The 18,041-nt window shown below is 39.1% G+C and overlaps 1 protein-coding gene across 4 annotated transcripts in view; it reads right to left on the reverse strand.

Annotated features, from left to right (window-relative positions):
* Positions 1 to 18,041, reverse strand: part of PATJ (PATJ crumbs cell polarity complex component) — a 329,924-nt gene that overhangs the window by 246,506 nt on the left and 65,377 nt on the right. For all 4 annotated transcript variants that reach the window (XM_031969002.1, XM_031969001.1, XM_031969004.1 and 1 more), the window contains exons 15-16: positions 14,272 to 14,406; positions 4,756 to 4,917 (exon numbers count right to left, since the gene is read on the reverse strand). In XM_031969002.1, coding sequence (XP_031824862.1) covers positions 4,756 to 4,917; positions 14,272 to 14,406 — 297 coding nt within the window. The remainder of the gene's footprint in view (positions 1 to 4,755; positions 4,918 to 14,271; positions 14,407 to 18,041) is intronic.

The raw sequence follows: 18,041 nt of genomic DNA on the forward strand, positions 1-18,041 counted from the left end.
GAAGTGAGATTTCATAGATAAAATGCTGAAGAGGCAGAAAGGTTGAATCTTATCCATGATTCCTTCCAGCTTTGGGAAGTTTTTTGCAAGTTTTTCTGATCTCAATGGCCTCAACAATAAAAAGGGAAGACCCAGCTCACAGAGTGGTTGTAAGGAAAATGAGACTACAATTTTGCAAACAGCAACTATTATTGTATGGTTCATATTTTTTGTGTTTCTCAAAATTTAAGTTGCTCTAAATGTAAGTTTGGCAACCTGAAATTTAAACCTGAAAAGCGGACACACAGGGAGAAAGAAGAGGGAAAGGGGGCCAACCTACGGAGAGGTAAACTTTGGCCGGAGCATAAAACACATGGAAGGAGATAAAAGGTAAAGTGCAAATAGGGAGTGTGGTGCAGTGAAGCAAGCCTGCCACCTCACAGCAGAAACATTATAGACAATAGGTAAGAATGATGCTTACACTTCTGTAAGTTTTTCTTAGCTGTATTTTGCTCTGATAAAGGATGGTTCAATTTAATATGGTTTGGGGAACATTGGAAATGCACCTTTTTTTATACATCAACTTTATAAAAAAAAAAAAAAACTACAAAGCACCTCTTAATATTTAAAGTCTCGGGATGTTGACTTAAATTCTAGCTATGTCACTATCTGGGTGACCTTGATGAAGCCATTCTATCCGTGGGGCTTGGTTTTCTCATCTGTAACAACACGGCCCCTTGGGGCTCTGAACCTATGTGCTGATGACTTCTGGCAGGGAAACAAGTCACAATTCTGTTCAGAGGCTTAATTAATACTTAGTATTTTAACTGCTAAAATTACACGTGGTCATAAATCTCAAACCTTTCATTTTCAAAATGGGTGAACTGAGCCCCATGATGGTTTTTTGCCAAAGGTCAGATATACCCTGTGTGTTAGAGGTAGAATGTGGACCTAGTATTCATAACCTTGGGTTTCTTCTTCTAAAATGCTGCCTTTATATAGTCTGAGTCTGTCAGTCACTATACAGTTATTAAGCACCAACTCTATGCTGGTTATTATATTAAACGCTGGGGATCTAAGAAACACAAAACCAGTTCCTCCTCTCCAGGATCTTACAACCTGGGCAAGGGAACCTGCCAAGAACTATGGACAAATAAGCTAAATCCGAGATCTGCTGGAAGTGGTGTCGGAAGGAGTGAGAGCTGAGGTTTCCTCTGACCTCCTCACTATATTTTATGGATTCAACTCAGGAACATGCTTTAAAAGTTCCAGGAAAGAAATATCCATGTTTTAAAACTCAGCAATATTATCCTTTTTGCAGAAAAAAAAAAAAAAAGCAGGGCATTTATCTACAAATTAGAATTTTAGAGAGTTGTCTGGAGTTCAGAAATTTAAGAGATTTGTTCAGGGTCGTACAAGTGATTGGTTCTGAGATTTACGCCCAGGTCTTCCTGACTGAGGTTGGCGCGCTCTCCGTAATGTCCTGCTGATTCTTGACAAACATCTTAAATTCACGTCAAAGTGAATTCGGTGGGGAATCAGGGGAGTCCCACAGGTCACTGGAGTCCAAGTAATGATGTAAGCGTGTACCGTTCCCCACACCTCATTATGTCAATGCAGACATGGGCCCGCTGCCTCTGGGGTCATATAGAAAGTCCTCTGCACTGGCTTTTTCTAACTTTCCATTCTTTTAACACTTAGCTCACCTCCAGACCCTTTCAATCTATGATCCTGGCCCCCATGCCCAGTCCTGGCTTCAGACCCTCTGTTTCCAGGCCTTTTCACCGGCTGTCTCGTGCCAGAATCCCCTCTCCTGGTATACACCTCCTGGCTTCTCTGACCCCCTTCCAGCAGATGCTAAAAGCCAATGTTCTGCAGGAAGCCTCTTCTGGTCTCCAACAATGTGAATGCCTTCACTTTGAGAGAATCTCCAAGTTATCCTCTACGTGGGTGTCTGTGAATGTTGTCTCCTATTAGTCCCTGAAAGCAGGGACAAAGTTTTTGCCTTTCTTTTTTCCCAGTACTTAGTCCTATACCCAGCACTTAATAGGTGCTTAATAAATGCTTGTTAACTTCTTAACAGTTAAGAACTCTGTTAAGTTCTTAAAGTTAACTTTAGTTTACTTTTTTTTAATTAAACTCCTTAGTGTTTAGTGCTCTGTCTGGTACATAGTCGGTGCTTAATATATGCTTGTTGACTTCTTTGAGTCCCTAGTATTAGTGCTATTTCTGGCACAAAGTAAGTGTTTAATAAATGCTTGTTGATTTCTTTGAATCCCTAATGTTTTTTGCTTTGCCTGGCACATAGTAGGTGCTTAATAAGTGCTAGTTGAGCATCAACTAAAGAATTACTTGAAATAACTAAAAATTTTAGCAAAGTTGCAGGATACAATATAAACACATAAATCATCAGCATTTCTTTATATGGCCAACAAAGCCCAGCAGAAAGGGATAGAAAATTTCATTTAAAATAACTATAAACAGCCCTGAACTCAGGAGGACCTGAGTTCAAATCTGGTCTCAGACACTTAACACTTCTCAGGTGTGTGACCGGGGGCAAGTCACTTAACTTGCCTCTGCAAAAAAATAAATAAATGAAATGAAATGAAATAACTTTGAACAATGTAAAATACTTAGAAGTCTACATGAACATAATTACAAAATACTTTTCATATAAAGTCAGATCTAAACAATTGGAAAAATATCAACTGTTCATGAGAAGGTTGAGCCAATATTAAAAAAAATGACAATTCTACCTAAACTGATTTATTTATTTGGTGCCATATGAATCAAACTGCCAAAAATTATCTCATAGAGCTAGAAAAAAATAACAATAAAATTCACCAGAAGAACAAAAGGTCAAGAATGTCGAGAGAATTACAAAGGAAGGTGGCCTAGTAATACCATATCTCAAACTATATTATAAAACAGTAATCCTCAAAACTATCTGGTACGAGCTACATAAGCCACAAGTAATAAATGACCATAGTGGCTCAAAGATTCCAGCTTTTGGGATAAGAATTCACTATTTGTCAGAAACAATTGGGAAAACTAGAAAACAATAAAATGCAAACTAGATATAGATCAACATCTCATACCGTATACCAAGATAAGTTCAAAATGGTTATGTGATTTAGACATAAAAAGTAGCACCCTCTGCAAATTGGGAGAAGGAATAGTCTGTCAGATATATGGCAAAGGGAAGATTTCATGACCAAACAAGAGATGGAGAATATTATGAAATGCAAAATAGATAATCTTGGTTATAGTAAATTAAGAAGCTTTTGTTATAAACACAACCAATGCAAACAAGATTAAAAGGAAAGAAAAAAAAATTGGGAAACAAGATTATAAAGTGTCTCTGATAAAGGATGGATTTCTCAACTACATAGAGAACTGAGACAAATTTATAAAAGAAGGCAAGCCATTCCCCAAATGATAATGGTCAAAAAATATGAACAGGCAGTTTTCAGATGAAGAAATAAAAGTTATCTACAGGTACATGAAGAAATGCTCTAAATCACTTTTAATTGGAGAATTGTACATTAAAACAAGTCTAAGATACCACCTCCTACCTATTAGAATGACAAATATGACAAATAAGTAAAGTGATAAATGTTGGAAAGGATGGGATAATTGGGACACTAGTGCATTATTGGTGGAGCTGTGAACTGATCCCAACATTCTGTAGAGCAATTTGGAATTCTGCCCAAAGGGTAATCAAACTGGGCATACCCTTTGATTAGGTCTGTATCCTAAAGAGATCATAAAGAAGGGAAAGGGACCTACATATACAAAAATCTTCATAGCAGCCCTTTTCATGGTGGCAAAATATTGGAAATTGCAGAGATGCCCATCAATTGGGTAATGGTTGACCAAATGGTATTTAAATATAATAGAATACTATTTTGCAATAAGAAATGATGAACAGGCAGATTTCAGAAAAACCTGGAAAGATTTTTATGAACTGATGCAAAAGTGAAATGAACAGAATCAGGAAAACATTGGACATACATATTGGACTATTGTGGGATGATCAACACTGAATGACTTGAGTTCTTCTAAGCAAAGATCCAAGTACAAACGACTTACAAAAGAAAATGTCACCCAAATCCAGATTAAAAACTGATGGACTCTGAATGCAGAGAGAAGCATTTTTTTTTTTTACTTGATCTTTCTCATGGGTTTTTTTTCTTTTTGATCTGTTTCTTCTTTCACAACTGTGACTAATATGGAAATATGTTTTCCATGATAGCATATGTATAAATTATATCAAATTGCATACCATTTTCGAAAGAGAGCAGGGGAAGGAGAAACATTTGGAACTCACAATCTTGTAAAAATAAATGGTAAAAATTTTGTTAACATGCAGCTGAGGGGAGAAATAAAACTATTTAAAAAAAAAAAATGCTTATTGATTTCTGTACCCCCCCTAAGGCTTAGCACCCACAGAGTAGGTGTTTAATAAATGCTTATTAATTTCTTTGTATCCCAAGTGTTTAGCACTATGTCTGGTAAATAGCAGGTGCTTAATAAATGCTTGTTGATTTCTTTGAATACCTAGTACTTAGCACAATATCTGGCACAGCATAAGCACGTTCAAATGCTTTTTCATTTGACTTCCTGAGATAAAACCACAGTTATTTCTCTGATGTAAATTTGGAAGAACAGGACAAGTGGCTCTCTGTAAGAAGATGAGAGGTAGCAATTTGGACAAAGGCATTCCAATGATCCCGTGGGCTTGGCCACCTTAGCTAGGGTCTATTTCATTAATACCTTTGGTTCAGTGATGACAACATCGGTGACGCTCGCTTCATCCCCAAAGGTCTCTTCATCAAAGAGCCGCCTGCAGCAGACCAGAGTGAAGGGAGGGGGCACTTCTTTCAGAAATGACACTGCCTCTCTGCGGGATTTTCCAGTGAGCTGAACGCCATTGACCTAAGGAGAAGATAGATGAGTCAGAGATCAGAAGCAGCAGATGCTGCCATTTTTAAAAAATTCTTATTTACATGAAAATACAGAAATAAAACAGAAAATCATTTTCTTCCCCCAACAGAGAAGGCTCCCATTGAATTAAATGATTTTTGCTAAAGCTTGAGTGCTTTTGCTAACAAGTCCGTAAAGTTAACATAAATCAAAGCTAATCACTTCACTGAAAACTATGCAGGAACTGCCCTGATTGGTAAATGGTGCAATTAGCATTAGACAACTAATGGGGCAGGCTCCCCAAGCCCACTCCATTGTTCACATCTACAGGCTTTTTAATAACTGCAGTATCAGGATTCAAAGAGATCTCCACAGTCTAGAACCCGGAGCCATGCCTACTGAGATTACAATGAAGAATAAGTTTGTAAGGGAGGATCCTTATTCAAGTCACAACTTGGAAGTCCCTTCTAAACCTGAGATTTTATAATCCTGATGAAATCTACTATATCACCCTTGTGATTATTAACAGGACACAAAATTACAGACAGTTTCTATGTTTGGGAGGATAGCTGCAGGGAGCTACAAACCATATAACAGATAGATCAGATGACCCTCAAGTTGGGCCTAAAATGGCCCTGACCCTTCCCACGATTTCTTCTGATGTTTACAGGCCCAGAAAGGACAAAATGTATCATCTCCATTGCATTGATCATGGTATATCACCATAGGAACTAAGCGATGGTGGTCCTGCCGTGGGGGGATCTTTTCTAGTTTTATGCATCTTGAGAAAAGCTCAAAGCAATCTCACAGGGGAGTCCATTTTAGAAGTCATGTGCCCAATCCTCCAGGTACCAAGTGCTGATACCAGGACCCGACATCTGACGATGCAAATTTGGCACATGGAAGAAAAGATGCTAATTGTAAGCACTAGTCAATCTTCCCCTCCCTCCATGTTTTTATTTCATAAGAACTAACATTAGGAGATGGTGACAATAAGCTGGTGCAGTGTGTGTGTGTGTGTGTGTGTGTGTGTGTGTGTGTGTATAGTAAATGCATTGGACATTAAGTCAAAGATATGGGTCAAATCTGATATTAGCCATGACTCTGTATGAGCCAGGGCAAGTCACTTAACCTGTTTATTCCAGTTTCTTCATATCTAAAATGGGGAGTACCAATTCTGCAGGTTCATTGCAAGGATAAAATAAAAATAGGTATAAAATGCTTAGCAAACTTCAAAGAAATAAATACGCATGCAAACAAAAACAGATACTGGATATTCAGATATATATATACTAGTCATTAAAATACTAGTTTTTCAAAACATGCTGTCAAAGAATGGCACCTAAGTAATAATTTCAAAAATTAATAAAGAATAAAGGGAGCAGCTTTTTTTTGCAGAGAATTAGAAACTGAGGAAGTGTTCATAAATTAGGGTATAGTTGAAAACGTTATTATATATAAAAATGACAATGCTATTTTGCTATAAGAAATGATGGGGGGGAGGGAGGAGTGCAACTGGGTGGTGCAATGGATAGAGCACCGGCCCTGAAGTCAGGAGGACCTGAGTTCAAATCTGGCCTCAAACACTTAACATTTCCTAGCTGTGTGACCTGGATAAGTGACTTAATCCCAATTGCCTCAACAAAAAAGGAGATAAAAAGACATATGGAGAAATGACTACCATACAGAAAAGACTTATTTTTAAAATCAAAGTCAAAATGGAACATACCAAGCCTTCTCTCTCAAGCTTCAAGAGCTATCAAATACTCAATACCAAAAAAAAAATTTTTTTTAGATTTGTCATCATTGAACAAAGCCAGAAAGAAGCATTTCAGCCTATTAAAGAATTTAGAATACATTGTATTGGAAGTTGAAGAGACATGGTAAATGTGTATTGGGAAGGACTCTAAAATTCATTTATATAAGAGAAATGTACATGAGTACAATTAGCAATTCAGAAGGAAAAAGTCCCACTAAGCAAAATCTTTTTATCCATTAAGTTTTAGCTATTGAAGGATAAGGCAAGACCCCAAGGCATCCACTAATGCATTCTTCAGCCCCAGATGGTCTTCCTGTTATATCAGCCTCTTCAAATGGATTTACGGCAAACATAACTTATTTCTTAAAAAAAACAAAAAAAGGCAGTCTTCCCTTAATTTTGAAGTCAGTAATTTGATCACAGGAGAAAAACATATAAGGTTTCAGAAAGTTTATAAGAAGCTGCTTTTCAAAGGAATAGTTTCTAAGAGCACTGAGATTTTAGGAAGAAAATAAGGTCCCAGCTTCTAATTTACATTTAGATCTAATGGTAATGATTTTGTTTGCATCATTCTGGAGTGTACAGAGGATCCAAAAGTCTTAAGGTGGTTTTAAGCTACTTTTTCACAGGTTAAAACTGCCCTATGACTTTGGAACATTTATAAAAGATCTATGAGTTTCAAAAGACTCATTGGAAGAATAAAAAAATGGAAAACAAATGGGTGTCCACCAATTGGATAATGTATACCTAAAAAATCTATGGTACTTGAACATAAGGGAATATTATCATACTGTAAAATGTGCTAAATAGAGGAAATATGGAAAGATTTGTAACAATTAATGAAGAGTGGGGAAAAAGCTAGAATACAGGCAATAACTGGAACAAAGTAATAACAACAGCTGTTGTTTTCTTGTTCTTTTGTCCTTTGTTATCAAAAAGGATCAACGAGATCACAGAATGGCAACTTGACTTCTGCATGAATTACATTTAAGTGGGGCAGACTCATACAAAATTGTCAGTCTCACTCTCTCTAAGACGAGAGTCAAGACGGCATTTTCCATTCAAAGTCTCTTAGAATTGTCTTGGATTGCTGAAGAGTTTTCTATCAGTTGATCAATCTTGCGGTTATTATGTGCAATATTCTCCTGATTCTACTCACTTCACCGAGTATCAGTTCATGGAAATCTTTCCAGGCTTTTCTGGGTATGCACAATTTTATAGTCTTTTGGGCATAATTCCAAATTGTTCTCCAGAATGGTTAAATCAGTTCACAACTCCACCAACAATGCATCAGTGTCCCGGTTTTCTTACATCCCTTCCAACATTTATGCCATCTTAGTCAATCTGAGAGGTATAAGGCGGTACCTCAGAGTACATTAATCTAATCAATAATGTTTCAGAGCACTTGGTTCATATCTAAAACTACCTGTTCATATTCTTTGACCATTTATCAATTGGGGAATGAATTATATTCTTACAGATTTGACTTTGTTCTCTATATGTTAGAAATGAGGCCTTTATCAGAAATACTGACTAAAAACTATTTCTGTTTCCTAGCTGCATTGGCTTTGTTTGTGCAAAATCTTTTTAATTTAATGTAATCAAAATTATCCATTTTGCATTTCTTATTTGGTCATAAATTCCTCCCTTCTCCAAAAATCTGACAGGAATACATATACTGTACTTAACATATTTAACATGTATGGGACTACTTTCCATCTAGGGGAGGGAGTAGAGGGAAGGAAGGGAAAAGTTCGAACAGAAGGTTTTGCAAGAGTCAGTGGTGGAAAAATTACCCATGCATGTTTTGTAAATAAATGATAAAATTAAAAAAAAAAAATCTGACAGGAACTTGCTCTCTTAACTCACTTATAGTATGACTCTTTAGTTCCTGAGGCAATTGAGGTTAAGTGACTTGCCCAGGGTCACACAGCTAGGAAATGTTAAGTTATACTATGAGTCTTTGTCTAAATCAGGAATCCATTTTGACCTTATCTTAGGACAGGGTGTGAGATGTTGATCTATGCCTAGTTTCTCCCATATGATTTTCCAGTTTTCCTGTGGGCTCCTTCTTTGATTCACTTTAAATCATCAGACTGGATTATAAAGAAATCAATTATACTAAAATATAGTTATCGAATGTCTATTTCCTAAAGTCCACAGATCCCAGGAGATATAATATGCTGAGAACTTGGCCTGGAGTCAGGAGGGTCTGAGTTCAAATTCTGCCTCAAATTTTTATTAGTTGTGTAACCCCAGGACAAATTACTTTATGTCTTGTCTGAATCGGTTCTCAAATAGGGATAATAAACAATACAGGTTTTTGTGAGAATCGCTCGGTTCCCCACAACCTTTACCATGAAGCTAGACTACCAGGAGATAGCCTGTGGAAAAGGAAACCGGACCGGGCCACGAATGCCATAATAAGCCCCAGTTCCCAAGGAAAATATTTACTGTTTCCCACCTTCTCTCCCTTCAAATGCCTCCAGTGACCATCAGGGAAGTTTCCTTCTGACCAGTTGCCATGCTAACGCCTATAACCGAGCCGTCTATGGCTGAGTGCCTTGTATGGAAGCTTCCCGAGGAGACCAAGGATTTATGCAGCAAAGCAGGAGATCCGCTCTAACGCCTGCAGCAGGCCTAGGGATGGAGGGATGGATCAATAACCCCCACAAGGCTCTCTCAAGGGCCTATCAGTACTCGGGAACTTGGCTCCTGTGCCAGACATACCGCCCTGGCCCTTAATTATTTACAAAGGTGTCAGCTTCTGTTACACACACACACACACACACACACACACACACACACACACTCACACAATTGGGAAATTTAAGCCTGTACAAGTAGGCCATGTCCTGAGCTCCTGACAAATGCAAGGAGGAGATTGGGAGCAGATGAAAAGCCTTTGATGATCTAGCCCTGAGTTCAAATCCTCAGATCCTGTGTGACCCTTAATGAAACACTTAACTTCTCCCAGACTCAGTTTCCTCAGAATAGCATCTACCTCACTGGTTTTTGTAAGGTTCAAACCAGAGAGCATCCATAAAGCACTCTACACACCTAAAAATCCCAGAGAAATGTTACCTCTTATTGATGTTAGTCCAACTAATTCCCAACAGAAATCTTCAAAATAGCATCCCTATAATAGCTGCCCCTTCCCCCATTCCACTCCTAGGAAGCTCTAGGTAGGGATAGGAGAGAGAATATCTATAATTTCACAGAGAGAGGGATCTTGCCCTTCCCTCAAGGGATTCTTGTCACTTTCTCCTGTATAGATTTAGTTTGTACCTATTGGTTAGGGATTTTCTTCCTATTAGCCAGCAATTCCTTGAGATCAGTGGAGGTCCTTAAAAAAAAAAAAACACACCTTCATATCTCTAGAGTACCTGGCATACAGTAGGCAGTTAATAAATGTGTATTTACTGACTGCAATGCTTTAGCCATTATCTCTGCTTTCTTCTCTCCCTCCTCATCTCAGCCTCCCCGCTACAACCCCATCTTCTAGAGGAAGTCTTTTTCTTAATGCTACTACTTTCTTTCTGCTAATAATTTCTTATTTATCTCATATAAATCTTGATTGTACTCATTTGTCTCCCCATTAGGCTGGGAGCTTTTCGAAGGTAGAAAATGTTTTTTTGCCTTTCTTTGTATCTTCAATGTAAGCACGGCACCTGGTACTTAAACACTAGGGCCGATTTCTGGGTGAAGAAATTCATTCTATCTATATCGTTGAGCAGTTGTTCAGGAATTTATTGCTAAAGAGACAGTTCTGGAAGTACAAATAATTAAGTGAATTTCCCAAGGTCTAACAGCCAGTGTGTGCCAGAGGTAAACTTGAACTCAAATCTTTAGCCCACTCTGCCATATTTCCTCTCTAGCTATTGTGCAAGAATATGTTCTGACGTTAAGCCTCTGCAAGGACTCCCCTTTCTCTGGGTCCAAAGAAAACTTCTTCATGACCAACCATTAAAGGTACAGAAGAAAAGTTATCTTGTTCCCACCCAGAAGTTCTCTCCCCTTCTCTCTCTTCCCCACCCCCCCAATCTAAAAATCCCCAGATCCTTCCCCAAAACTTCCCATTCCCCAAGACAACCATAATGGTGGCCCTCTGCATCCTCCAACTAACTGTCCTTCCTAAGGAATACAGAGAAGCATCTGACCAGCGCAGGTTAATATGGCTCCTGTTTTGTCCTGAATCCGATCATAAGCTCCTTGAGGTTAAGGGCCGGGTCACTGTTCATCTACATACATCCCCCCACTAAGCACCCGGCAATAACTATTTGCAGAACAGCAGTATTCCATATGCAGCATTTTGCTGTAACAAACAAACATCTCGCTTTAGGTTTTTATCTCAGTGTACATTTAAATATTTATTTATCTCATTACTTATTCATTTAACTTGTCTCCAATTATTACAGCATTGCCTGGGAGTCTTCCTTACTTGCTGGAGTTAAGGGGGCAGTCACAATCCTCATTATCCATTTCTTTCCCAGGGGATTTATATAACTGCTGTAAATAGCTTCCCGGGTCTGCAGCTTGGCCCAGTGTTTTAAACTCAAAGCATATCCCTATTTCAGGTTCTAGGTTCCAAGGAGCAAAGACAAAAATATATTTTTTAGCTCAGCAACTTTTGGATATACTTTTGGTCTTAAATAAAAGGTTAAAAGACTTAGTGTATATATATATATATATATATATATAATAAATGCATATATAGATAGATAGATAAAATTACATTTGTCTAATAGGAGCTGCCTATTAAATTATTCTGAAGCAGCCAATTTTTATTCCACTAGCGCTTCCATTTGAGATTATAATGTCATCCCAAGGCCTGTCAAATCTCAGCTAATCAGGCCCTGATTCTCCAGGAGGTCTTGCTTATTTGCCCCTCCAGGGCTGAAGCCATCATCAAGCAACTCACTTTTTACCCCATCTAGCCCAGGGCCACCAGACTTGAGAGTCCCTCAATAAGCTACTTGGGAGACGGAATAACAAATGAAGTGGAGTACCGGCCAATCCTGTTTGCTTTCTCTTTTTCCAGCTCATGAACTCAGAGATCACCAGGCAACATCAGGGAACTGAACATAGGATTCTACTTTGCTACTTGTTAACATTCAGAAACATTTCAAGAGAAAAGGTGGCTTAAGAAAGAGTCTTGGAGCTCTAGTCCTCCTTGCTTTTCTTGTTCCCCCAAAATATGAAGGATTCAAGGTAGTTAGAAGGAAGGGAGGCTTTAAAAAAAAAAAAAGTACTGGTTATCACTTGAATTGGTCTCTAAACCTCTCAAGCTACATAGTAGAGAGACTAAGAGAACCAGAGGTTCTGGCTTTGAATCATCCCTCTGATGACTAAGGGCAAGCCAAGTAACTCTCCTGCACTTCATCAGTTTGCTCATCTATAAAATGGGATCAGACTAGATATTCTTCCAGTTCTAGATCAAAGAGCCTATGATTCCATCAACTCCTTAAAGAAAAGGCTGCCAAGCTATAATATAATAAAAATAAGTAAATAAATAGGTAGATAAATGAATGATTGAATGTATAAATGAATGGAGGAATGAATGGGTGGATAAATGAATAAATAAATAAATGAAATGCAAAAAAGGAAAAAGGAAAGGCTGCTGAAATGGAGGATTTCCCAATGACTCCACTGGTGGTTCTCTGGAGGTGAATTAAGGGCTAAGTGATTCAAGAATAACTCTGAAGAAAGAATGTGGTATATATAGATAGAAGAGTCAGAAAAGACCTTAGCTCAAGAAAAAGCAGCAAAGGGGCAAATTGAGGCAAGAAGATGAGGGAAAACTAGCCAAGTGTGATCACGTGTCAAGAACACTAGCTTTAGAGGCAGAGATGAAATGGGTTCAAATTCTGTTTCTGATGTCTTACTACCTGTGTTCCATTGAATAAGTCACTGAATGTCTCTGGATCACACATGTAAAATGAAGAATTTTCCAGAATTTCAGGAGAAGAAGGTGAGCAATAGTATTAAAGGCAGCAGAAAGGTTAAAAAGAATGAGGATTGAGAAAAGGCCACTGGATTTGGCAATTAAAAAACATTGGAATAAATGTTGGAGAAAGACATGTTATGTTACTTATGATTATAAAGGGTTTAGGAAAAAAGTGGTCCAACCATTCAAGATCTTGACTAAATTGTCACTGTCAGGTGAACCATCTGACCTCGCGACACTATTCCTAGGCGTATGTCCCAAAGATGACAAAGAGAAAGGTGCCATTTTTTTTTCCCAGTGTGAGGAGGGGGAGCAGAATGCAAAGTAAAAGCTAGAGTAGGAAAAGAAAGAAAAAGGAAAGTCACTGAGAAATCATTTTTAAATATGAGAAAGGAACAGAAGGGAGGCCAGATAACAGGGACAGTTTTGAAAGCTACAAGCTGAGCGTGTAAAGCTTTGACCTTTCATGAACAATCTGACTTTTCTGTTCTAATGTCTACATGCAAATTTGCCTTCTATCTGGCTCTTAAGTTCATAATGAAAACTACAATTAATTAAATAGAAGGCCATTCAAACACCTACAAATGTTATGTCAGTCTCCATTGATGTCCTGAACAGTTTTACGTACTTATATTCAACTACATAATTATTATTAACCCTATCTGTAGCTAAAGTTATCGTTCCTATATAGAAGGATGCCAAGATAGTCGGGACTCTCAAAGAGTTCCTGTTCCAAGAGAAAGGAGACAATAGACACAGGAGGATTCAGCTGCAAGTCAAATGAGAAAACCAAGTGTTCTCTATTTTTGTCTACTTCATCTGTGTGTATATGGAGAGAGAAAAGAAGTAGGAAAAGGGGAGCAATAGAGGTGTAAGGAGGGAAAGACTGAGGGAGATAGTAAAAGGAAGATGGAAAAGAAGGGAGAGAGAAAAGGGAGAGGGAGAGAAAAGGAGAGGAGAGATGAGACAGACAAGGAGAGATGGAAAGATGGAAAGACAGAAGGAAGTGGGGGATAGAAGGGGAGGAAAGACAGAAGAAAAAGAGAGGAGAGAAAAGGAAAAGACATGAAGAGACAGAGATAAAAGAAATGGAAAGAGGGAGACAGAAGAGAGGAGGGAGAGGAGAGAAAAGGAAGAGAGATGAAGAGACAGATGAAGAGAGATGGAAAGGGAAATTCAGAAGGGAAAAAGAGGGAGAGAAAGAAGAGAAAAGGAAGAGAGATGAAGAGAGAGATAGAGATGGAAAGATAGAGGGAAGAGGGTAATGGGAAGATGATTTTGATGTAAGAAACCATAAAGACATAAAAGTTAAAGACTTAGCAGAAGGTTTCTAGGATGCTTGGGAGAGTCTCCATAAAGGATTTGCTGGAGAGTACAGACAAGACACTTGTACCAAACAAGATAGGCTGGCAAATACAGGAGAGGTTTGTACCCACATCAACAAGATGGCAGCTCTATTGAATGACTCAATAAATGGATCACATTTCACTTGCAATGGTTCATACTAAATTTCAAGGAAAAAAAAATCTCGAAGTGTAGGGGAACCAGGATTGATGTGGAACTTAAAAAAACCAGTTACAAAATCTGGGAATTGTGGGACTTCAATGGCCAGCCAATCCAAGCCATGCCTTTGGGTTGCTTTTTCTCCTCCTGAGCTCACCTCCAGCAGTTCATCCTCCAGCTTCAACACGTTGAGTGGGGCCACTGGCCCATCAGGCATGATGGAAGAAATGTAATGGTGCCCGTTGAAGGAGTCCAGTTCCACTCCCAGCCTCAGAGTGTGGATCGGCAGCAGCTGAGGAAAATCAAATCAGAAAAACACTTGGGTCTCATTCCATGAAACATCTATCCTAGTATAAAAAGTTGTCATTCCCCCGCCCCAGGGCCCAACAGCCAAAGGTGAAAGGAATAACTAGAAAAAATAATCATCAAAATGTGCACTTCTCTGAGACACTTATGGCCATTCTTTAAGAATATCAGATGCTGGGGCTCTCTTCAACACTGAGAGGATTCAAACCAGTTCCAATTGTTCAGTAATGAAGAGAGTCAGCTACATCCAGAGAGAGAGAGGCCTGTGGGAACTGAGTGGGGACCACAACCTAGCACTTTCACTCTTTCTGTTATTGTTTGTTTTCCTTCTCAGGTTTTTTCTTTCTTTCTAGATCTGACTTGTCTTTTGCAGCAAGACAACTATATAAATATGTATACATATACTGGATTTACCATGTATTTTAACATATTTAACATGTATTGGACTACCTGCCATCTAGGAGAAGAGGTGGGGGGAAGGAGGGGAAAAGTTGGAACAGAAGATTTTGCAAGGATCAATGTTGAAAAATTACCCATGCATATGATTTATAAATAAAAAGCTATAAAATTTAGAAAGAGACAATATCAGATGCTGGGGACTTCAGGAAGCTTGAAGATAAATCTGAAAATTCTGTTGGGTCTGAATGTCCCAAATTCTGACACACAAAATTATTCTCAAAAGATAAGCTTATATCATTTTGAATTCAAACACAGCTATGTTTTTTTGGGAGAGGCAGTATCACCCAGTGGTTGGCCAGACAGCCTTGGATTCAAGTGCCCCTTCCAACACACAGTAATTGTTACCCTGGGCATTCTCCCGCAACCCACTAAGACATTAACTCCAGATGGATCACTGAGCTGCGTTGATCAAAATGGATTTCCACACTGGAAGTTCCTTTCAATGGTGAAACTGCAGGACCAGAATTAAAGATGAGCTAAATTTGTTCTATCTCATAAACTTATAGAAGATCCAACATATTTGAAATATGGTGGCGTTCTGCAAACTGGTTGCTCAAGCCAGAGGAAGCCTCTCTGATGGCTTGCAACCCTTCGACCAGAACTGCAGCTACTTTAATCATATCATCTTCATCATTTTCTCCAGGACACAAAATTTTGTTCATTATTTGATTCTTTTTCCTACCAGTCTCCACCTCCCTCTCTCTTCATTTGCTCTACGTTCCCAGTTGTCCCCAAGCCCCGTCATCTGCAGAGCTTAATGCTTTGCATGAGACCCTGTGGGGCTCACTTTTGTCCCATTACACTTGTGTTCAAACAATCCAAACTTCAATTGATCATCCCACTGAGTGATCACCAGGAGTTCTCGGAAAACTTGCCCTTCCTCTGCCACAAATCAGATGCCAGGTGGGGTTGCCTCCATCCCTCCCATCTCCTGCTTCTATCCTGACAACCTCCCAGACGTGACCTTCATCACTTGTCATGACCTACACTCTGCCTCTCAAACTGGAAAGAACATTAAAGGCAATTAAGTCCAAACCCCTCACTATCGATGAGGACCCTGAGACACAAAGAAAGACTGACTCCAAGTCCAAGTCCAAGGTTCTATGAATTACTCTCACCTCTTCCAAAGTGGTCAAATAATCTGCCTCAGAAGCATGTCTAATAATATCACTCTTTTCAAAAAAATAAATAAATAAAGTCAGAGGCTTACAAATTATGGCGACACAGTGGATAGAACACTAGAAACTCTTAGATCAAGCTTTCAAGATTCAGCTTTAGAAATTCCCTGTCACTTAACAAGTCATTTAATTTTTCTCTCTCAGCTGTAAAATGGGAATAGTAATAGTATTTACCCCCAGAGTTGCCACGAGGACCAAATAAGACAACACATGTAAAATATTCTGCAAATTTTAAAGACAAGAAGCCTTGATAGATTGCTAATAACTCCCTCTGAGATTTCCCCCGATGCATCCTGCACATGTTATGTTTGTACATGATTGTTTGCATGCTATTCTCCCACTGGCATAGGTGCACTTTGACGGTAAGGATTGAATTTTTGCCTTGCTTTGTGTCCTCAACACAGAGCCCAGCACACAGTAAGTGCTTAATAAATAAACGCTTGTTAATTTGGTTTTGGCCACCATCCCTCCTCTAGGATTTCCAAATTTCATCCCTTTTCTTATATAAATTTTGGCCTTCTTTCCTCCCTGCCCAGTTCAGAGAAATCCAACCTCAGCTACTCCATAAATATTGAGGATGTCAACCAGCCTAAGGGCCCTCTAATACCACAGTACATCAAACCGAAACGGGTTGGAACACTCAGAGAAATGCATCAGAAATGGCAGGTTAGCCGCTAACACCTGCCAGCCAGCTCACTTTGCTCGCTGATGGACCACAAGACCATGGGGGAGACGGTGTCAGAGTAGCCCGGGCCAATCCATCACCCGGACCCACAGGCTGGGTGGAAATCTTGCTGACGGTAGGGGGTCCGGCATAAGAAATAACACTAGCGTAGGGTCGTCCATCTTCATACGAGACAGCCATCGCAGCACAAAGAGAAAGAACTCTGCTACTCTTGGCAGTTTCTGTCTCAGAGACAGTTCCCTAACCCCTGGGACCAGAGGAAGGCCAGGTACTGCACCCTGTCTCTCCCCTGACCTGATCCATGCATCCACCAGCTCCTTCAATATGGATACTCCTTGATATTCTAAATAAGGTGTTTCTTAATGTATTTCTCCTGGGGAACAGAGAGTTACAGAGCATCCAATTTCCTAAACAGTGCTCCTTAATTTTATGGGGTTGGAGCATCCATCATTCAATTATAATGCTCCATGTGATTGTTTCCAACAAGCATTTATTAAGCACCTACTATATTCCAGGCACTGTGCTAAGATACAAAGACACAAAAAGATACAAAGATACAAAGAAAGACAGTCTTTTATAAGCAAGTCACTTCACTTCTCCTGTGGAAGTCTCATTTGCCTGATCTGTATACTGAAGAGCCCATGTCTCTAAGATAACTTCTTGCTGTACATCCTTGTGGGACTCTTTACTTTAAATATTAAAATTTGATCAATACTCTTTTGTTCTTATAATCTAACCCAGCAAACTGCAAATTCTTCCCAAGCCAGAGGATTAGTGAGGGAGTCAGAGAGTGAGGGTACAAATGTTCTCCATATTGTTGGCTCCCTGTTTGATGTTGGGTAAGTCATTGAAAAGCCTGAGTTTCTCCATCTTTCTCATATTTTTTTTTCCAATTTCATTTTTCTCTCCCTCTCATTTTGCAACAACTGGAAGGGAAAAAAGAAAAGGAAAAATGATCCCCTTGTAACAAATGTGCAGAGCTAACCAAAACACATTTCTGGAGTACTGGCCACATCCAAAAATATACATGTCTGAATCTACATCCTGGGCCCATCATCTCTCCATCAAGAGGAAAGCAGCAAGTTTCATCAATCAATCCATAGACATTTATTAAGCAGTTAGTATGTGCCAGGCACTCACCCCCAGCCTGGAACTATGGGTAGTCATTGCATCGATCAGAGTGCTAAAGGCTTCTGGGGCTGTTTGTCTGTCCTGTGTTTTTGTTACTATAAGAAATCTTCTGGTTCTGCTCATTTCCCTCCATATCAGTTTATATAAGTCTTCACATCTCTCCTAAAT

Source organism: Sarcophilus harrisii, chromosome 4 (assembly GCF_902635505.1).
Source record: "Sarcophilus harrisii chromosome 4, mSarHar1.11, whole genome shotgun sequence".
Lineage (NCBI taxonomy): Eukaryota > Metazoa > Chordata > Mammalia > Dasyuromorphia > Dasyuridae > Sarcophilus > Sarcophilus harrisii.